Source organism: Prinia subflava, chromosome Z, assembly GCF_021018805.1.
Source record: "Prinia subflava isolate CZ2003 ecotype Zambia chromosome Z, Cam_Psub_1.2, whole genome shotgun sequence".
NCBI classification, from domain to species: domain Eukaryota; kingdom Metazoa; phylum Chordata; class Aves; order Passeriformes; family Cisticolidae; genus Prinia; species Prinia subflava.
Genome location: NC_086283.1, coordinates 86,810,235 through 86,833,007, shown reverse-complemented (window position 1 = coordinate 86,833,007; position 22,773 = coordinate 86,810,235). Strand labels below are relative to the sequence as shown.

Here is a 22,773-nt window from a genome sequence, read left to right as displayed (position 1 = left end):
AAACAGCAGCTATTACAATTATAGAAAAAGCAGCAACATGATGAAAATTACAGTAGATTTCCCAGCTGGACAGGCTGGTGCACCAGCTGTGCTTGCTTGGTCCAACCGACCCTTTTCCCCTGGATCGTGTAAACTCTTGCTGCAGAAACGGAATTTGAGATGGGACAAACTCTGACCACATCTTTTGTGCCCCTGAGGTTACGCATCTCATCTCTCATCTTCACTCAGCCTTTCCTTCACAGCATAGATGGGCCTTTTCTCTCGGTGTTGGTCCCTGCAAGTAGGGAGCAGTTTTAAACTCTGTCTTCTCTTTTTGTTGTTTGTTTGGTTCGGGTTTTATTTTTTATATTTTTCGGGGGTGGGAGTGGTTGAGTCTTTTTGTTTGGTTTGGGTTTTTGCTGTTGTTTTATGCGTTCGTGTTTGTTTGTTTATTTTGGGGGAGGGTTGGGAGGTTTCTCTCTCTCTCTGTGTGTGTGTGTGTGTGTATGTGTTTTAGTTGTGGTGGTGGTTTGTCCCGTTTAGAGGAAGGACCCGTCCTTGTGGCCCTGGGTCACTTCTGACGGCCCTTCCCGGGCGGCGCCGCCTCTCCGTGCTGGGTGGCTGCTGTCCCAGGGCGCAGTCGGTACCCGCGAGGGACACTGCCGGCGTCCCGCACCTGTCCCTGTGTGACACTCGAGCACCACGGGCAGTGGCACTCCCAGGGCGGGGAGTTTTGTCCCCTCGGGCCCTGCTCCCGCGCTCCACCGCTGCCTCAGTCCGGGCAAGCGGCCCTGGCGCCCCGCACCGGCCGAACTACGGCTCCCGGCTGTCCCTGCCGCCGCCGGGGCCACGGGCGCTGCCGCTGCCCTTCTCTTTCCGCCTCCTGCCCGGTTCCTGCGGCGCCGCCCCGCCTTTCCGCTTCCTGCCGCGGGCCCAGGCTGTCGCGGCGCTTCCAGCTGGGAGAGGCGGCCGGCGGGAGCGCCAGGTACCGCCGCGGGCGTCGGGGCTGTGCGCGCCTCCGTGGCAGCTCAGGCGCGGCCGCTCGGCTGAATTCTGTGTGGGGGAGTGCCGCTCTATATCACTGCTTTAGCTTCGAGATGAGCGAGGTGTGATCTTCCGGCTGTGTACTGACAAGCTAAATTACCTAACTACTTAAAATGCGTTCTTCCTAGTTCTCCAGATGGCTTCTTTTGGGTGGAAGAGAAAGATTGGTGAGAAGGTCTCAAAAGCTACTTCTCAGCAGTTCGAAGCAGAAGCTGCGGATGACAAGGATCTGGGTGACGATGATGACGCTAACTGGGTGCTGGCAGCTAAGAGAAGAAAGGAAGTTCTCTTAGAAGATTGTGTAAGGAAAAGTAAGGAGCTCAAGGATGAAGGTGCAAATTTGGCTGAAAATAGGAGGTACTAATGTCTTACTCTTTTTTCATTGGCTGAAAAGCTGCTGCATGGTATTTTAATCCCTTGTCTAAACACTAGTAATTTGCTAGTATCTGCATTGATAGTTTTCATAATTTGAAAAGTGATAATTTCTTTCATTCTGCCTTTATTCTCTTGTACTAAATAACTTTTTGCCTTTGGTGGTGGTATCAGCTGTGAAACAAAGTATATATTCCACCTTATCTTTGCATGTTCTCATAATGGATCTGAAAGCTGAAATGGTAAATAGGATGCAAGGTGATAAGCCATACCATAAGAAATGCTTTAGCCTCTCTTGAAAATGTGTCTTTTTTCCCTTACAGCCGTTTTGCCTGCGCAGAGTGCCCAGGCAAACACTGCCAAGCAGCTAATGCGCTGTTGATGTGTCTGGTGGTTTGCTAAGTCAGGGATGGGGAGCTGCTGCGAGTGCCTCCTGAGTGTGGGGAGTCTGTTTGGCAGTTCTGGAGTGATACTGCAAAAGTGGTTCCATTCTCTTGTACTTCAAGTGGGAAGTATATCTACCTCAGAGTATACCTGGTCTACCTTGGAGCAGAGGTGTGTTAGAAAATGGAGAGGTGGACTATAAATTGTATATTAACTACGTAATTTGGCGAGATCTTTACTGGAGGGGGAAGAAACAGTTCTGAGAGTAGTCCCCTTAAAATCTGCAGAATTCTTTGACATACCAATTTTTATCCTTTCTTTACTTTTAAAAGCATCTTCACTTTATTGTTCCAGATCAGAGATATTGTTTTCCTGGTAGAAATATTACCAAGATGTAATAGTGCTCCTGTGCTGTTAAGCTTTTTGTCTTAAGAAATGCTAAAAACGGGTTCCCTGGGCAATGTGGAAGAGAGAACAACTTCGAAAAGCAGGCAGGTTTATATATCATAATAAACATACTGTGTGTACAGTTGGATCTGATTTTAAAAAAAGTCACGAACAAATAAAAAATCTCTGTGAGAAAAGGCCTATTTTCAAATATTTGAATACAGTTTCCTCTTTTAACTCATCACTGAAATAGTGACACTGTTCAGTGAGTGACTTCAGTTGATTCTTTTGAGTTCCTGAGGCCTGTAATTTCTGAATAAAATTTTGAAGCCTTTCAAAGTTGAATTAAATTAAATTAAAACCAAGTTAAACTTAATAACCTTTAAGCATCCTGCCATTGTATTAATCAATAGATTTAATTCAGTAGTTGCATAAGTGGGTTACTTTAATATTAATAGTTGAGAACAAATGTACAAATTAGTAGTCAATTTGCATCTCTGTTTTCAACACCAGAAGTAAATCATAGATTGGTCTACAGAATGGTAGATCCATTTTGTCCTTTTAGGAATATAGAGATTGCTAAATATTTTTTCTAATCTTGTATCACTAATGCATCCTGTACTTACATATATTAAACAGATTGATTTTGTTATTTCTGTCTTCCGTTATATATATGCCTTCCTTGTGTTTTGCTTTGAATGTTGTATATCTTTTCTCTATGTTCTTTTTTGATATTTCTGTGTATTTTTAAAGTGCAGTAAGTCTTTTGAACAGCGGCAAATATTTTGTTGTAGATGTGGTTTAGGGCAGGGACATACTGAACAGCAGGTAATTTTTGATGCTTTTGATATCTTCACTTGGTCTTAGAAACTGAGTTCTCCATTACCTGTTGTTTCAAAAAGAGTACAAAAGCTTCACCCATCCATAAGTAGCAATGTAAGAATTTTTTTGGAGTTTAGGGAGAACTGTTTCTCATCAGAAGTGCTTGTAAGAACTACTGAGAAACTCTGAACGGCTTACAACGAGTATGCTTGAGTGAACATAGTTATCTGAGGCTCAATAGAAGTTCTCGCTTGAGAACTTGAATTTACAGTTTCCATCAGTTACTCCAGCACACTCTACAGTTCAGGCAGTGATGGTGATATGGTGCTGTTGGGGTATATAACTTTCAGACAGATTTTCTCTTAAAACGAAATCACATAGGTGTTACTCTCTGGCAGAAAGTGGTTGCTGTGATTGTGTTACGACCTATGTGGTCTGCTTCTTGAGTATACATTTGTACAGCATAAGCAGACTTATGTAAATAATAGTTTAGGTGAATTGTTTCCTGAAATATCTAAGTGTGGTAACAGTTAAAAAAAATCTGAGTTGGATTGTGTAGCATTCTAGAAGAAAAGCAAAGACCTACCACTAGAAAGTAACAAAGGTTGATGTTACTTGTGAATTGAAGGGGATCCTAAAAGAGAAACTTGTGACGAAGCAGAGGGCTAAACAAAAGAAAGAATTTGAAGTAATAAATTCAGTTTAATTTCTTAGGGTGAAGACACTCTGAGCTAACGTGCATGGCAGAAATTAATAAGATGAATTTCATAAGCAGGCCCATTATTATTTAGCTAAAATAGTCATTACCATGTTTAAGCTTTATTAGTCTACTCAGCTTATTTTTCTGGTGATGGTGTTACAAACCTCACTGTGGTTTTATTAGTCTCTGTGTACACTGTAAGTCTGTGTGGATGAGTGAGACCTTGGTGTAATGAGTGGTGTTTATAAGTGGGGTCTCAGTGCCTCTCTGGAGGAGAGAGTAATGAATGAGCTCCTCAGGCACCAGGATTTATGCAGCCTATATTATTTGCTTGTTGTCAAAGTTGGGAATGGCATAGTGGGATTGTTTGGGAGGTGGTGGCCCTCTGTGGGTTTTCAGCTTTCTTGGAACTGTTTGAGGAGTATTTGTACCTGCTGTAATGTGTAATGAACCTGATGAGCCGACACAGGCACACAGAAGGAACACAGTGATGAAGACGACAGTTCTGATCCATATTTTGCATTTTTTGTGGGGTAGGAAGAAAGATCAGGATTCTACCAGAAAAAGGTGTTAAGCTAAGTTGATCATCACAGTGGGTGTGTTACTGTGAAAACACTGTTCAGGAAACTCTGACATAGAAATTTGGTAAGTAGGCAGTATTGAAGATGGCTTGTAAATGGGTGATCTTGTCAGAACAGCAAGAAAAGGCATATACGTGGGAGAAGCGTCATATTTGTATGCTCTTGTGATGTGTGAGAAGGAGCACTAAAACAAATATGTACAAACACACACACAGTCTTTTGGGAACAGGCACATGGTGCTGTTCTGCAGGCTGTCATGTGCAGGGCAGGGAGGTGGCCTTTGATGATCCCTGTGGATTGCTTCCAACTCAGGGTATTCTGTGATTTCTGTGAACAGACTATTGTCTGTTGGTGGTAAGTAAGAAGAATATTCTAGATGAGAACTTTTTTTGCTTATAAAAAACTTAAAATTATCCATCTTGAGACACCAAGTATGGATGTGCCCACATACACTGAAGTTAAAAAAAAAAAACAACTGAAAGCAAACCCAAAACCCAGCAACCTCAGCCCACTTTGTTTTGTGTTGATAGTCCTACACTGTTTTAAATCCAGCATAAGTTCACATGTTCTGCCTTAGTATTTTGAACACAGCAATTTGCCATTACAGTGTTACTTGACTGGGAGGGAGGTAAGCCTTTGGCTCTGGCCACACAGAGGTGCAGGTAAACAGCGAAGTATAGTGTCCTTAAATACATGGCATGTGAGCGCTAAAAGGAGGTAGAAAACCTGTAAGACTTGTGTCCTCAGTGTGACTGAGTTGCCTGTCAGTGCAGTAGCTTTGCAGTCATCCCTGTGCCGTTTTTCAAACCTCGAACTTCTTTAGCTGCCCAGTAAGTGGCGATAGAGCTCTTCCCAATGTGCCCTGAAGAGGTGCAAGATTTCTGCTGGAAGTAGATGCTGTCTGGTTTAAATTCTCAGTGATTTGCATTTACTTTTCTTCAGTTTTGCTAAATACAAGCTAATACTGCTTTCACTTCTGATGATGTTTATTGCGCTAAAAAAGAGTAAAAATTTCCATCCTGATTGGGAAGGTCATGTTTTCAGCTGGAACACTCCTACATTAGCAGTTCCCCTATATTAAAAAAAAATTCTTTCACTTTGTCACTTGGTGTCTAGATAAGATTGATTAATAATATTTTACTTCTTATTTCCCTTAGCTTTTGTAATAGCAAATTAAAAAAGGACATGTCAAAGCGTAGTGACCAGACTGATAGTGACTAAACCAACAGGCCAATTTTCATGAAACTTTACTTTTCTAGAGAGATTAATTTTTCAGAATGGCTTAATTTTCTAATCTGCTGAAAAAAAAGAATTTTTCTGAAGAGTCATTTTTTCCACATTTCAGCAGTTGAGACTTTTTTCTCTGATGTGAATGCCAGCATGACTCCCAGATGTGTAGTTTTTGATTCTTTAGCTATATATGCTGTGACTGAGTTTGTTTTTCTCACTAGACATTGTAGGTTGTCAGATGATGAGACACACACCTTTAAAAAGTATGCTTAGTGTAGTGGTAAGTTAACCATTTACAGAAAAAATATGTCCATCAGGTGGAGCAGATTTTAACAGTTGTATTTATTCCATTTACCCATGTGTTTTAGGTTTACGTTATGGTAAGTACTTGATTAAAAATGAGTTCTGAAAGTAATAAAATTGTTTTCAGATTATATTACTAATTCATTTTGATGCAACTAAGATGGCAAAGGATAGACATCATTGTGTTGAAATTACTTTTCAAGTTTCAGTCAATAAAACTGATGTTACTTACGTAATACAATATTAATAAAGAGGTTTCCCAGAAGGTCCCAACAGTTGTCTCTGGCAAAAACATTTCATCAGTTTAATCTGAGCTGAGTTACATTGTAGAGTAGCCTAGCAAAAATAGGGTGTACTAGAGAGAAGAGGGATTTAGGTGAGAGCAAGTGGCATTTGTTTCAAGTTTTCTTCCCTAAACTCAAGAGTAGTTCTTCCTAATGAAAAGGAAATCATGAAAAGATGAATAAGAGTCCTGTGTGGATATATAGGAAGCTCCTGACAAATCCAGACATAAAATGGAAATTAACAAGAGGTGAAAGCAGAGTTACGTTACCCAGTCAGGCCACAGAGACTCTGTCTGAGTATGCAGGGGCAGGGTGAAGTTAGGAAAGCCAAAGCCCATGTGGAGTTGATTCTGGGGAGGCATGTGAAAGGCAGCAAGAAGGGCTTGTACAGATGTATCAGCAAAAAAAAAAAGGAAAGCAATGAAAAACATGGATCTTCTGCTGAATGGGGTGGAGAATCTAGTGACAGAGGATGCAGAACTTGGTGTCTCTTTCCCTTGGTCTTTGCTGGTAAGTGTTGCCTTCAGGAGACCTTGGTCCAGCTGACCAGAGGGAGAGTCTGGCTCAAGAAAGACTTTATCTTTTTGAGTCAGACTGAAATGTTTAGATAAACCTGATCTATAGAAGTTCGTGGTACCTGATGAGGTCCATCCCAGAAAGCTGCAGAAGCTGGTTGATGTCATCAAAAGTAACTTCAACTGCACTTAAAAGGTTTTGACAACAGGGCATGGCTCCTGGGAGCTGACAGACTGATGGAGAATGGTGTGAATTTTCCATCTGTTTTGATACTCTGGACAGGAGCCTGAGCAACCTCTTTTAGGTGACCCTGCTTTGAGCAGCTGATTGGACTAGATGATCTCTAGAGTTTCATTCTAATCTTGGCCTTCTTGGCTTTTTTGTAAGTATATCCCATTAGAACTCCAGACACATTTAGAATACAGAAGGTAGTTCCTGTGACTTTTAAAATTTTGATTCACTAGTACAGGTGTCTGTGGTGGAATACTTTGGGTGCAGAAACAAATTAAACCTGCCCTGCCTTTTTGCCACCTCTGCTAACTGATCTCATTTAAAGCAAAGATGTGTTTTAAAAGTTAAAAAATTAAAAGGATTGATTCAGCAGATAATCTGGGAGTCTATTTAGTCTCTGGTTCAAGTATAAAGTCTAGAAGTTCTGTTAGGCTGCTGGTATAGTATATTGGCAATGGTGGCAGATCACTCGTCTTTTGTACCAGTAATCTGAAAGCCCTACACAGTTTGGATTTTTGTAATTAAGTGTAGGAGAAATTGATGGAAAATGCTTATAATGAAACCTGGAGTATGTAGTAAGTATTCATGTCTACTGTTTCTTGTAGGCTGAAAATAACTGTTTCGTATCAGTTTGGATGTAATTTGCATACCAGGTATAATTAGCTGTTATATATAATGCTTATGTCTTTCAGAGTGAATTACCAATACCAGTGTTGTGCAAACAAATTGGGAAGTTTTTCAGTAATTATTTTAAAGTTTATCAATAATTATTTGATTAGGTTGAGAGTTTTCTTGGGTCACTCATGCAAAAATGCAGAGAGCATAGGTAAATTTCACACTGTAAGTAAAATTACAAAGTGCAAATAGGGGCTTGATTGAAACTGTCATGAGTTCTAGTCAAAGTACCTGATCACTTCTTAAAGTTTTTCAGTGTTTAGGATTACTGTCTATTTTGTGCCTGTATAAAACTTCGTGTTACGCTTCCTTGGGAATGCTGTAGACATCATATGGTCACTAAAGAGACAAAGGGTGTGTAAGCTGCAAGTCCTGGGTGCAGAACACATGAGCTGAAACAGAAAAGACTGGACAAGTATGGACTTTGTATCTTTGTTTTTTTGAGAAAGCATGTTACTGCTTCTCTCTTATTAGTCAGAACATATGGCTTGTTTTTCAGGCCTCATAGTCTTTTTACAGAATTAAAAAAAGTGCAGAGAGTATTTTGCAGTGTTTAAAACCCTCTTGTAAGCTGTTGTGTGAAACAACACATTTATTTTTTTTCCTGGTGATGCATCTAGCTGGCCCCTTTCATTGAGAAGTAAGTTCTTTGCAGACTGCTTAAGTAGTTATTCTCGTTTGAGTTGTAATTTATCTTTAGCTGTTTTCTTTTTGTTCTGGGAAACATTTTTTTCCAACAGCTGGTTATTATTTGGCAAAGCAGGAGTTCACTTATGAAATTGTTATAATTTAGTGCAGATTTCTCTGAGAGTGAGTGCAAGAATTGTAGATTATTTAAGCTGTACCCAGAGTTTGAATAGTTTTTAGTATATCTTTTTGTTAGGATTGTTCTTCCTTGAGAAGACTGAAATATGACACCATATGAGGCATATGTGTTTGAATGTGTGCATATTTCTATATGTATGTATTCATAAATAGAGGCAGAAAGAATATCCATATGCCAGCTGTAGACTGTGGAATCATTTATATATGTCTTTATAGATATATTTATATTTTCCTTCAGAGAAAGCATAATTTAACTGGTGCCTCTATATCATCATGTATAAGTTAAGCAGTTATTGTTGTCAGCCAGGATGGGAATCAGTATTCATTCAAAGTCTCTTGCCAGTGTGAGGAGAAAGAGGTGCAGCCTGTGAGGTGACTGCAAGGGTGACTGCAGTCCTCCTGTAAACACCTCAAGTTAGGTATCTGAGCTGAGGTGAGGGGGTGAGAAGAATTTGGTCTAGTACCACTTTTTTGGAGGTGAAGGAAGGGTAGTTTGTGTTACCTGCCTTTATATTTATGTCTAGAGGGTCTGGTCCTTCTGTGCATTAAATATAATTTACAAAATTTTACAAGTGAAAAGCTGTGATTTTCACTGGATATGTCCTATGCAGTGATTTGGTTTTGTTTTTTTTTTTAATAAAGTCTTTGAAAATATGTCTGTTTACTGAACATCTCCTGTCAAATTTAAATATGTAGAGAATGTTACTGGCACATAAGAAGCATAAAAAAATCAGTTCTTAAGTGTTTCATCAGTATGTATTAATTTTTTAATGTATATGTTAATATCTCTGTCTAGAGTATTCATACTTTACAATTCCCTTTTTTCTATCCTTTCTCTGTATATGAAGTTGCTGGAAACTAATGAATACTTTATAGGTAGTAATCAGTAATTTTTAAATGTTTATATTACTTGATGCTCCTCTTCGTTTTGTCCCATTCCTAGCATGCTTTCCGGACAACTTTTGTTGATGACCCAGTAGGAGAGTTGCATCTAATCCCAGAATACCTGTGTGGTACTTCCTAACTATATAACATAATAGACTGTAAAAAAACCATAAATATTGATATCACATTACATTTATACTTTTATTTTCATTACTCATTAGGGTAATATTTTGCATTTTAATTTTTATCACTATCATAGCTGTGCTTGAAAAATTAAAATATGTGAAAGCACATGGGCTGGCATAATTCTAGCCTTGTAAAATGTACAAAGGTGGAATAATTAACTTAACCACTTTTTATTTAATTTTTCTGTAAGTCTGATTTTCCTTGAATCTGATATGTATATGCCACCAGTCTTTGAGATATTTTCCCACATGACCTTTCACAAACTTCTGCTGCATATGAGGGACAATGAGTGTATGTTACTGGTGCATTTTTTTCTCCTCCCAAGTGCTGTGTGGAGGTGAAGTGCTTCAGTGTGAGTTTCTCTCAGATGGCTTGATTTCTCAAACTCCTCATTCCTTTTCTCTTCTTGTATACTAGTGGATAAACTGTCTGAGACAGGGATCGTCTTTAAAATAGGTGACATGGTGGCAGTATAGCCAACACTACTGCCATCCTGCAAAAACCAAATTCTGCTAGTAGGTCTGTATTGGTAGATGACGGCTAGAGGTTCATTTGAATTCTTGGATGCAAGAATTCAGGTTAAAGAACATGCTTGAGCTTAGAAATTTTGCTTAGAACTTCAGTTAGGAATTCTAATGGCTCAGCTTTTAAACGTAGTCAATTCTATTAATTATGTGCCTAGTACAATACAATTTAGCAAAACCTAGTAATTTATGTTAATAATCTAGGCAGTTTTTATAGAGGATACAAACTGGGGCCTTTTTCCACATCCTTTGTAGGATACCCTGTATTAATGATATAATGTATTACAATGTGGATGCTGTAAAATGTGATCGTATCTCATTTCTTTAAAGTGACAGTTTTGTTGTTTTACTTTTTGTCCAGATCTAGTGTTAAATACATCTAGTTCCTTTTACTTGAATAATGAAACATTTGTATTTAGAAATATTTTTTTCACAGTATTATTTCTCTTCATAGGGGAAGCAGCAGGGAAAAAATAAAGTGACTTCCTATTTAATAACTTTGGTCAGTTGCTCTTTAAGTCTAGTTATTGTTGCTGACAAGGATAATATCCCCCTCCACCGTTGTTGTTTTAACAGTCTCTGTCATTCATGGAATTTAATTTTGAAATAGTAATTTAGTATCCATTGTTCAATCCTTTCTGAACATGATGTGTACCTGTTTTCCCTATCTAGCAAAATTAAAATATACTGATTTTAAGGGATTGCAAATGTCCATTTGGTTCAGTGTTTTCCTGCAGAAGTAGGGTATGGCAGTGTACTTATACTATTATAAGGTCTTAGTTCCTATATATGTGTCAACTTGTCTTCTAGTTCCCTAAATGGTGTCCTCCACATCCTGTGGCATATTGTGAAAGTATCCCTAAACTGAAAAGGATGCCTGACAGTAAAGACTTAGAGTAAAAACTCTGTCTAAACATCTTGCCCAGCCAAGTCTTTGAAGGGTTGACTCAAACAGCAAATGGGGAAAATTGAGAGTGGTGCATTCTCAGTTTACATCATGGAAGTATTTGATATTGTAGGACTGCTGGTTGTTAATGAGTTGACTTCATAACATTAGCTACTACCACAAGAATAACTGCTTGGAAGGGTCCTGTATAGTAACATGTGGTCATCAAATTTATAGGAATTTAATTTATTGTCTGTCTTGACTTCCTCTATTGTTTTTTGTCCCATAGATTTATTTATGTGGCCGTTAACAATGGGGTAATTTTGTAGACAGTTGTTGAATTACGTTAAGGCTGAGTTAACCGAAAGCAAAGGCTGCTGTGTGCATTCTCTCTAGCTTTGGTTGTTTGGAAGTAGCTGGTCAAAGCAGTTTTATCACTGGGTAAACTGATTTGAGTTGGGGATCAATGTGACCCAGTTCTGCTGTCCTTTTATTTCCACTACTTTGCCATGGTCCTGTTTTTTTTTTACCCTGGGGGGAGCCAACTCAAAGTACCAGTTAGTCACAGCACTGCAGAAGAAGCCTGGCTGGAAAATAGGCTCTTTCTGGTTGCTGCTTCTGATCTGGTTCACAAATGCTTTTGACCAAATAACCAGAAAAATGCGAAAGAGTGGCCAAACAACAGAGGAAGAGGAGAGAAGTTACTTCATTTATGCTGTAGTGTTGTCTAGTTGTTGCCTGTGATATGTTACTATATTCCATGTAAAATTTGAAATGGTTATCTGTGAATCTGTTTGAGCTTGTAGTTGTTTTAAACTTTGAAAATGCTCACCTGTTTTCAAATGAGTCTTACTGACTCACTTTCATCACTGGACTGTGAACAAACTACTTCTAATTAGTTCATAGGGACTTTATTTGCAGTTGTTTTCTCCAACTTTAGCAGTACAAACTAAAGTTTTTTGATGGGAGGTGGGTTCAGAGAGAGTCTTAACACGACAAAAATGTTAAAATATATTGTCAAGTACTTTTGGTAAATCATCTGACCCATATGAAATGGGTGATAGGCATTGTACATTTTTCTTAGTAGAGTCATTTGTCCAGTACATTTGTCCTGTTCTCAAAGTGAAGACTCAGTATTTACAGTATCATTGTCAATTTTACACTGTTGTGTTTAAACACTGAATATTCAGGCATTTTAGACAGGAACCATATGAATGCTGTCCAGTACACTTGTACCATATCATGAGAGAGGTAATGCAAGCCTCCTCTTTCTTTTTGTGCCTTCTGAAAAACAGTCACAGAAATTTTCTTTTTATGAGGAACTAAAGTTTGCCATTTTGCAGTCAAGTCAAACTAATTAGTAATTTTTACAGGCTGCTATTCTTAGCACAAATTGGATGTATTTTCATGCCAGTCTCTGGAGTTTTACCGGCTATAGCAACTAAATGACAAATATTAAAGCAGTGTTTTGTCTTTGACTTGTCAGCTGGGAATAAAAATCCAGTGTAGTAGACCATGCACGGCTTAAGCTTTTTGTCTTTTGCAAAAATTAGGAAATGACATTTAAACAAAATGCAGTTCATAGTTGTGGGGTTTCTTTCAGCTAGTCTTTGGATAAGAGATCTTGGCAGTGAATAATGGATTGTATTCAGTTGGCTCCATAGTCCTATTTTTACTGTTAAAAATAGGAGACACCTGTTAAATATGTTGAATAGCATAAACTTACTGAAAGGAGTCGGGAGCCTAGACTTCTCTAAAGTAAGCTGTATTTGTCTGGAGGACTTACTACAAACATTTCTTTTTCTGGGAATTGGCTCTTGTGATGATAAATTCACCCTCGGTGAATTTGGATGTTGACCTAGATGTTCTTATATTGGTTTTATTCTAGGCTGTGAGTGAAAGTCATCTGCTTGTCAGAAGGTTAATCTTTCTGGTCTTGGTTATTTAATTTATTTTCCTGGACATATTTGAAATACTGCATATTTTAGAATAGATTTGTAATTCAGTTATGTGTTTCAACTTCCAGTCCTTAAAGAGCATTTCTGATTCGAATTTGATCAATATTAAGTGATACCTCAGAAAGGACTTAAATACGGGCTTGATAAAGAAAAGGTGTACATAAAGCATTCTAGGGAGTAGGATGACTTGCTGAGATTGAAATGAAAATTTTCCAGTCCAGAAAATATTTATTCAGCCCCTGCTAGACCATCTTTCTGTCACCATCAGATTACAAAGTCTTTTTGCAGAACTCTGAGTACGAAGATGATAGGATGCTGTTTGCTAAAATGCATTTTCTTATAATGCATTGAGTTTCATTACGATCACAAGAGCTGTTTTGTTTGGTAAAGTAATTCTCCAGTGTAATTGCAGTGTAACACTCTCCAGTGTTAAAATAGAGAATTACTATGAGGAGCTGCCTGGTATTACAAAACAAACTGTTAGACAGGTCCAGCAGTTTGTAATAACTTTGATTAGGCTGTTGATTTGCTTCAAGGAGCAAAAGCTTTTTGCTTCAAGGTGCAAAGCAGGGACAAGAAAGTAAACTGAGGTAGGTGAAGAGAGTGCAGAACAGCTTGTAAGGACTTACCAAAAACTTGCAGAGTCATTGGAAGACATTTACATTTCAGAAAGATGGTAGAATTCTGATACTTCTCTGTTGTGGGTGGAATTGAATGAATGAAGTTTCAGAAATTACTTATTTTAGTAGGTGATTTCTTTTGTGGCCTTCAAAACTGAGAAAGGAACTGCAGACAATACTGGAAAAAATTTAGAAGTGCTATTGGTATAAAGAATGAAAGAAATTGATACTAAAATTGAACAGTAATAATTAAAATGTCCTAATTAATTTACAGAATTGCTGTAATAAAACCTAAGAAAACTTTATCCAAATTACTGGTATTATTGCACTGAGCATTGCGTAAGCATAAAAGATCTTTAACCTGGCCTTTTTTTCTGCGTAATTTATTGGTTTTTATTTAGTTTAACTGATTGTGAGGGTGTCCAGGTTATTTAGTTTTGGTCTTTATATTCTGATAATAAATTGAGATAGAGAGAGAAAAATCATAAATACTGAGCAAAACTGGGAAAAAACCACTAAGGTAAGGTAGTATATCTCTAAATCTAAAGAACATTCATTGGTGCTGTTAGAGTTTGTAGGTGGTAGCTTTCCGTAAATTCAGGAAAAGGAATTGTAGAGATAGACTTTTGTAAGTCAGACTTAATTATGTTCATCTTATCAGTGTAATCAACCTAACATGTAAAGAGGGAAAGTTGTAAAGAGTATATATTAAAGGGCATATATTTATAATCGAGACACAGATTTGTTCTCCACAATGTAGGAAGCTATCAAGCTTTTCTTCCTTTTTGTTTTTTTTCTTGTTTTTTTTTTTTTTTCCCCAGAAGGGATCTTCCAGTTTATAGATGCTTTACAGCCCTATGCATTTTCACAACAAACTCTGTCTGTTGCCCTGTTTGTTTTTTTGAAAGTGTGTTGTGAATCTATTGATGGTACTGTCTTTCAGAACTCAAAATATTTTTATAGATGTTTCCTGCTAGGTGGAGCATAGGATTTGAGCCATAAATTAAGATCAAGATGGAGAAAGAATTTTGCAACTTAGAATGCAGAAGCGTAGGATAATCTGAACAAATCACTGAAGTATTCCTATCCAGTAGCCGGTGCAGATAAAAACGTCTGCCTATCTTCTGTTGAATCTTTAATGTTTTCTTTTGCATTGCATGCTGTACTAAGGGAAAAAACATTGAACTGCATAGTTCCAACAGTTCTTGCTGTTCTTCTCTTTTGACAGACTTTGCTTTGTTGTGCAAAATAACAGTGCCAGCCCAAACCATCAGTCTGAATGGTTCCTGTAAAGTTGCATTTCAGCAGAAACAGCATTGTAAGTGATTAACCAGGTCTGTCATGGGTCTTGAAGCACAAATGTAACTCATCTGACCCTTTACAGAACGTTTTTGTCTAGTGACACCAAAGCCCATTGCTCCTTGCTGCTGTAGTGCTGTAGTGAAAAGCTGCTGCTCTTCTTTTCACTTTCATGTGGATGAGGTTTTAGTTATTGTGGGATTTAGAACTTGATAGTTTCCTTAATTCTAGGTAGTGACACCCAGTCTCCATACAGTCTGTATATATATGTATATTATATCCTTGCAGATAGATTGTTCTGTTTATTACACATCTCTATTTTACTTAATTCTGGAGACTTTATGGCTTTTGCTGACTAGTATTTTATAGTCATTTGAAATTAATACTTTCTAATAGTTTCAGCTATATAGGAGGTTTATAGCGTACCTGCCTACTTAACTTACTGAAACTGTAATGAAAAAATAAAATTGCCTCTCAAGTATGAAAATACAATAGAGAAGGGAAAAGACATTTCCCTTTGTCTTTCGCTCAGTTTTTGTCTATAACTTTTTGTCATTATTATTCATCAACGAATGATGAGGAGGCCTTTCTATTACTTACAGCCTTCTAAAGAGGCTGTAAGTAATAGAAAGAAAGAAAGAAAATGGAGCAAAATTACATTATTTAACATATAACAAAAGCATGTCAACTAAATGAGACGGAACTGATCAGAATACAATGTGAGCACACTATTGCTTTTCTTGTGTCATCTCTCCCAAAATGTTTTGTCATGTTAATACCCTACTGTTAAGCATCGTAATATGGCAGTAAATAATTTTGAGAAAAATAGAGGAATGCTGGTATTTAAAGCCCAGCATTTAAAGAATTTTTTGTTCTATTGACTTAAAGTGTGAATTTCCATATCAGATTTCTGAGAACTGTTAGGATCATAATGTTAAGTGAGAGCTGTCTGCTGTTGGTAGACAAATAATTAAAACGTTAAAAGGAAAAAATGTCTTCACAGCTAAGATCAAAAGAGATGACATCTATCATTTTGGCCACTACTACTGTGTGTCTAAAGGGTATCTGAACAAGTAATTCTCAAGACCAGAATACTGCTTCAAATGCAGCATAACAGTTTTTTACTTCCTGCTGCTTTGAGGAACTGCTGTTGAAAATACTTTGAACAACTAAAGCTTAGTATTCAAAATTTCTTTTCAGCAATAAAACCATGTAACTTCTCTGTGAATACTTAAAATACTACAGCTGTTGCAGTGTCTGACACTTGAATTATATTAATTTGCAGCTTCTGTTTAGAATACTAAAATGGTGAACTGATTTTACTGAAACAATACAATTAATTCTTGTTTGAAGCTTGCAGGGTTAGGATAGTCAGTTCTTACTGCTTAAATAATGAACATAGCAGGTTGTCATGTAATAAAACTTGATTTCTTTCTTGTATTTCAATGTTGCTTCTATTTGTCCCTGTTTATTTGGGCTTCCTGCAGAGCTCTCACCTGTAAAATGACAATCAATACCTGATTTTAATTACATTAAATTACAAGTCCAGTATTTAACAAAGCACCCTACATGTTTACAGATGGTTGGAAAGCAGCTTTTAGATCCTATAGAGGGATTCTTAGGTGTTGTCTTTTTTACTAGTTGTGGTCTAATCTGATACTAATACTGAACATAAAAGCATTTGAAAGTGAATTTTAACTACATGAATGTAATTTATATTTGTTCTTTTTAATGTTCGTAAATGAATTCTAGTTATACAACATACTAAATGTTATTCTGTGTGAGAGTATTTCTCAGTGGTGTGGAATGTTGTGACAATTGCTTTTCTTAAGCACGTTCCTCAAGCACATGACTTCCAGTATGTGAATATAGCTGTTGTTTCCTCTGAACTAACAAGTCTGCTGTTAGCACTGTCTTTCTAAATAGGAAACAGGTATGTTACCTAACTTGCAGCTATAGATATCAGAGAAATACAGGTAGAACATTTGCCTGTCTGTAGAGAAGTTCTCAAACGTTTTATGCTATCTGGTGGATTAAGATATTTCATTGTGCATATTTACACATCTTTGTGTTCTATTTAGTAACTGACAGTTTAGTGTTGATAGAATACAGGTAGAAACAGATTGTTTCTTTTATTTCTTCCTGAAAGTCAAACATTCATCCATACTGCAGCTTGAAATTTTTACATGGTAAAAACCTAAACACTTCTCACCACAATCTGTCTGTTAATATTTCTGTAGTTAATCAGGCATGCACTAAGTGACAGCAGTCACTTGTGATTGAAAACTTGTGGTTTTCATGACAAAACTTAACCAGCAAAACCACTACTTAACTGAAGGAAGTGTAATTTCTTGGAGTTCCTTTCCTCCCCTCAGAATAACACTCTGGTGTCTGAGTTAACAGCTTGTAGCAAGAATTTGAGGTATTAGGTATTCTCACTTAAAAAATACAGTACTCAGTCCTCAGGACTACTGCAAATGATTAGCAATGTCTTTTTAGCCCTTCTGACAGTCAGCATGATGTAATCTTATTGCAAGTAAGTAAATTCCTCTGTGTTATATAAGTTTTCTATTAAATCCATATTTTGAGAGAAAAATATGAAGTAGCAGTGCCAAGTCCAGAGAGGATCTGCAGCAAGGCCAGAAACAAAGCTGTAGAATGTCCAGTATATAGAATTTTGCATGTAATCAATGTCTTTTAACTAAGATTTTGTTTAGTAATACGCAACTTACTTGTTCTGTTTCACTGAATATAAAGTGATTTTTAAAAGAAAAATATGTGCTTTGAACTTGCTTGTTAACTATATAATTCTCTTCAGACGGAGCTTAGGTAATGATGTCATTTTTGAATACTAAACAAGTGTAGGCACATACATGCTTCCCAAAGCCTCCCTTGGGGACAAAGCCCTGAAATTACACACACTGATGGCCTGGGAATGAAAGTGGTTGTGGAAGTTACCTTCAACAGATTTGATTAGCACCTAGATGTTTTGCATTTGTGTTGCAAATTTTGTTGTCTGCTTACAGGCGAGTGCAGTATCAGAGTGGAGAGGACCATGAAACAGTGATTGACCAGGTTGTAAAGAATGGGTAGTCGAAGCTGTAAGTCAAAGGTAGCAGAGCCCTCAGCTCACAATTCAATATGAAATATATTTGTGAAAGGCAGGTTTGCTTGCTCCCCATTTCCTCTGTAAATCGTTGCTTTAATTATTTACTGCAACTTATTCCGTTCCTGTGTTTCAGAAAAGTGACTGTGAAAGAGTAATAGTTTTTTGAAACTACTTTTTCATATCATATGTGAGGAAATTAAATGTTATTCCTGTGTGAGAGAGGGTGTCTGTCAGAGATGGTACCAGAATCCTGATTCTGTGTCTTTTGCTTTAGGGTACTTGATTTTTTATATGAACTTGCTCATCTTTCTCCAGTATTGTATTTCATAGTTTTTGTTTGATAAAGTTAGTTTCAAAACTGCATTTGCCTAGTAGGTAAAGTGATAGAAGTGAGCCATATTTACATGTGTGGCTGAAATAAAAAGTAGGAAACTGGTAAGTGGAATTTACATCAAAAAATTGATCTTAGTTCATTGTGGTGATAGATGGTAATTATTTTGGCACATGATGAAATGATAATTCCCATCTGTTCTTCTGTGGAAGTTGTTGAGAGAGAGAAGCCTCTTTGAAGTACTTGTGTAGCTATTTGATTTTATGGTATGTTTGGCTGATTTACATGTAGTGGAGCATTGTGTTCTCTGTATAAACCAGACTTATTTTCACTTTACACACTAAAAGTGTCAATGTCCTGATTGTGAATGGTCTGATATGTGCAAGAATAGTAACTCTGAATGCTTAGGGTTTGAAATTATGTACTTCAGGTATGTGCATGCTGTTTTGCCCCACTGTCAAGTCGGGAGAGTTTGTCTTCTCAAAGGGTAGCTGCAGTGAGTTTGTTTCTCTCTCCTTTACTGTGTGGTATGACCCACATGTATGGTCAGGTGCTGTTGAAGAATTGCCATGCACCTCTTGTGTAGCCACACCTAGTTGAGTCTGTTAAATTAAAACAAATTATTGAAAGGTCTAGTGATCAGTAAAGCAGCTGTTTTCTTCACAAATAATCAGCTGGTTTTTTCACAAATAATCAGAAGTGACCTTTGACACTTTACAAAATAGCTGTGCTTTTGTGCAGCAGTGATCATGATTCACCAGTAGTTGTCAGAATTGTCTGACAAAAAATTGGGAAGTTGCTAAGACTTCAGAAGAACATTTTAAACACATGAAGCATGATAGTAAGGTGTACCAATCCTATGACTGTTATCAGGCTAAATGTGCTGTGGAGATGAATTTTCTGTGTGTATTTAAGCAAACAACATCTTGTCGCTTGTGAACTGTTCTCTTAATGCTTCTACTGAGTGTTGTTCATCTCCTTCCTCATCCCCAGCAGAGGAAGTACTTTACTGTGAAAACCTAGCTGTGTTAGAGAAATTTGAAGTTGTTAAACACTCAAAGGCCATGCTACATTTGTTTTCCTTTTTCCTTCTTAGTTTCTTCATTCACCTGTTGTTTATATCTTTTCTCCCAGAGTCTAGCCCTGCATCATCTCTCAGCTTAAAAAGGGAAGTTTATTCCTGTAATCAACTTCTGCTTTAATTTTCATTTCTCTTTTTATGTAGTCTGACTAGTGTTCTTTTCCTCTGGTTTCCGACAAATTCAGAATTTGACCCTGCACTAGGTTAAAATTGTTACAGATGTGTTGCTGGTGGCTACAGACCATACATGTTCCTCCTCCACGATAGAAATCTTTAACAATTAGGGTTTTTTAAAAAAATTTGCTCTCCATTTCTTAGCTTTGTCTGTGTTTTTCCTCATTATCCTTATTTGATTTTAGGAGTATTTGTCCAAGTCTAAAAGAAATCCCAGGACTTACGTTTCTTCCTGCCTTCTCCTGACACTGTACTCCTGTACTCTTACCTCTCTTGTGCAGACGTGTCTTGTTTTGTCTGAATTTGATACCATCTCCTCTTTTTAGGGTATTTGCAGATATTTTCAATGTCACTCTGATCATGTCCTGTCTCACTCTGTTCCTGAGGCATCAGCCTCTAGCAAACCTGAGAGTAAAAATACAGAACTCTAAATCCTGCATGAGCTGTGGTGCTATTTCTTAGCATATTATGTATGTAATTGAAAAATCAATCTCTGTGTAATCTGAATGTTGGGTCTTATACCAAGAACCCTCAATTAAAAAAAAAAAAAAGTTTTAATGATTTTATTTAAGAGTTCAAGAGATCCTGTTTTCCCAGAAGTAGTGTTGAAAAAGCGAAGTGTAAGCACGAGATGTTTGTTTCAAAAGTTTGGCAAGCTGTACAAAAATGTGCCAAGTTTCTGCAGCTCCCAGATGGTCAGGAGCATGTCTGAGGAGAGCAGTTTTAGTACTTTAAAGGAGCTGTGGGATTTCATGGCCTGTTAAATAAAAAATGTCAAAATCCATCAGGTCTTGTATCCTGAAGCCATTCTGGATGTATCCAGTTATTAAAAATTAATTTCTTTTTACAGCTTTGCCATAAAGAAGAGAAAATGCTAATTAAATTCTGGTTGTTAACTGTATAATTTTTTTGTACCTTACTACTTGGCTGAAATCACTGTGGATAGATAAGTTTACTGTATCTGTGTACTCACATAACTGAAATTCTATATTTTAAAATATCATGGTCTTATCTTAAAAGTGCTTTGTATTACTATTTAGGTGCATAGTTGCAGTGTACATATGCATAAGGGTTTTAATTTTTCTGGAAATACTGTTTTCATAACCTGTTAAAAACAGGATACGTCCATTATTAATATTCTGTGACTGTACTACTACAATAATAAATTTTAGACCCATTACCAAGATCTAAAAATCAATGGATTTATTTTTTTGGTCAGTTTATATTTTGCTTAAAATTGGTTTTCATTTAGCCAAGAGGTAATAATATCTTAAATCATGTATCACTGGTTTTGCTGATATCTTAGTATCATACAATCCTAGTGAACCTGAGATTTTTCTACTCTGGCTCATGCTTGAAGCAAGATTAACTACAGTGAGTTGCTCAGGACATTATTGAATTGAGTTTTGGTTATTTCCAGTGATGGAGCTATGCTTAAACAGAATTTTCTGGGCTTCGGTTTGTGCCTGTTTCTTCTTGTCCTGTCACTGGTCATGACTGAGAAGAGTTTGATTCCATCTTCTGAACTCCCTGCCCCACTTCCAAATTGAGTGATTTTGCACCATGGTGAGATTCCCTTGAGCCTCCCCTTCTCCAGGCTGCATAGTCCTGTTTCTCTTAGCCTCCCCTTATATGACAGATGCTGCAAGCCCTAAGCAGATGTCATATTTGTATTGAAAATTTCCTTTTCAAAACTGCTACTCCTCACAATGGTAAAGTACAGGGTAAAGCTGTACAGTTCAGCTCAAAAAAAGATCCTGAGAAACAGTAAAATGATCTATTTAAAAAATTATTTTGCAGTACCCCTGTGTTAACTCCCTTCTTACTTCAGCCAAGATTTATGGTTTTCATCAAGCATTTACTGGAACACTGACTTCATAAGCTTATCTTAGATCCCTAGCAATCTTTTTCAGTGTGGTGTTTGATATTTAATATAATCTTTTATATAATCTTTTCCTTCAGAAGAATGAGGTAGAAAATTCTTTGATTAATGGACTACCTTTTTATAGATAATTTTTCCAAAACTTGAATTTTTAGAGCAAGCAACATGGCTCATTTTTGCTTAGTAAGGACAGCATCTTTAGTTTCTCCTGAAGCAGCAACAGAAGCATCTTTTTTTTCTGATTATTTAAAAGAACAGAACAGCCATGTTTTACCAGACCTTCCCTAAAAGAAATATGCTCTGAAAAGGTGACTGTTTCACAGTCCTACGAGTATCTGGAGACTGTAAGCTTGTAGTCAGCAGTCAGTCTCCTGAGTAGGTGGAACCTTTCCTTCAGCCCTCTACTGTCATGTTCTTAGTCTGGGAAGTGATTCTGGCATTCTCTTGTTACTTCTCTTGGATCACAGAGTCTGATGCTCACAGGCAGAGTTAGATAATGTACTGTTCACACACAGAACATGTGTAGCATAGTGTTTCTGTGAATGTACAACTTTTTCTCCCTCATTCACCTTAATTTTCTTGGCAGACTGTTGACAAATTGGCAGCAAAACCCATCAGAATTTGGGGGATATGAGCTTATATTTGATCCTTCTTTCAGAGGTAGCAGATTATTGCTGTGAGTTTCATCACGTCCAGATTGATACTTTGAGCAATGGTGTTGCCTTCATGGAAGGAAAACTGAAGGTTCCTGAAATACAAATTTTTGTCTTAGATCTTTTTACTTGCAGAATGCCAGTGCTGTTCCTTCCTTTCTGTTACTGATGTTGTTACTGTGATTGCTCTGTTCTGTGGGTACTGACAATGGTCTGAATTTAGGTGTCAGGCAGCAGCAGTGCCTGTGTGAAATCATTCATACAATACCTTCACACAGGCCTGAGAAAGTGGCCCGGGAAATCTTAAGGAGGAATCCATAACAATCCTTGGGAAGTGTAAAACCATCAGCAAATGGTGCTTTTCCAACGTGTTTACTGGCAAGGATGTTTATGAAGAAGTGTAGGCTCTAAGGGCCAGTCATATGAATTGTATTAAAGTACTGTATAAAAGGAGAATTTGGAAAATAAAGATTGCTCTCATTTTTGCTTTACGCCGAGAGTCATGCCACTACTTGCGTGCCATCTGTACTCAGTAGTGACACTGTCTCCAGAACTTTTTTAATGAACTTTTTTGCTGTACTCAAAATATAATGCACCTTTCTGCAAGGCCAGGACACCACCTAAATGAGCTGAGGACCCTTATTCATGCAGGCTTTATTTGCAAACTCTGTGCTAAGTCTTGAACTAAACTATAATCTTCTTATCCAAGTGTAGTCCCCACTAAGTAAATAGCAGCATAAAGCTTCTACTGAGGCATGTAGAAAATGTCATTATGTTTTCTTTAGTGTGAGCACCTGTCCATAGGGCATGAGCTGAGATGAAAAATGTGCAGCTCATGCCTGAATATTGAGA

General features: G+C 37.4%; 1 protein-coding gene across 2 annotated transcripts in view; it reads left to right on the top strand.

The window, feature by feature from the left end:
- Positions 1 to 467: 467 nt before the first annotated feature.
- TTC33 (tetratricopeptide repeat domain 33) overlaps positions 468 to 22,773 on the top strand; it is a 43,292-nt gene continuing 20,986 nt past the window's right edge. The window contains exons 1-2 of one of the 2 annotated variants that reach the window (XM_063422506.1): positions 468 to 964; positions 1,152 to 1,380. In XM_063422506.1, the coding sequence (XP_063278576.1) occupies positions 1,160 to 1,380 (221 nt within the window). In that variant the 5' untranslated portion in view covers positions 468 to 964; positions 1,152 to 1,159. The other variant, XM_063422507.1, reaches the window with a different exon arrangement.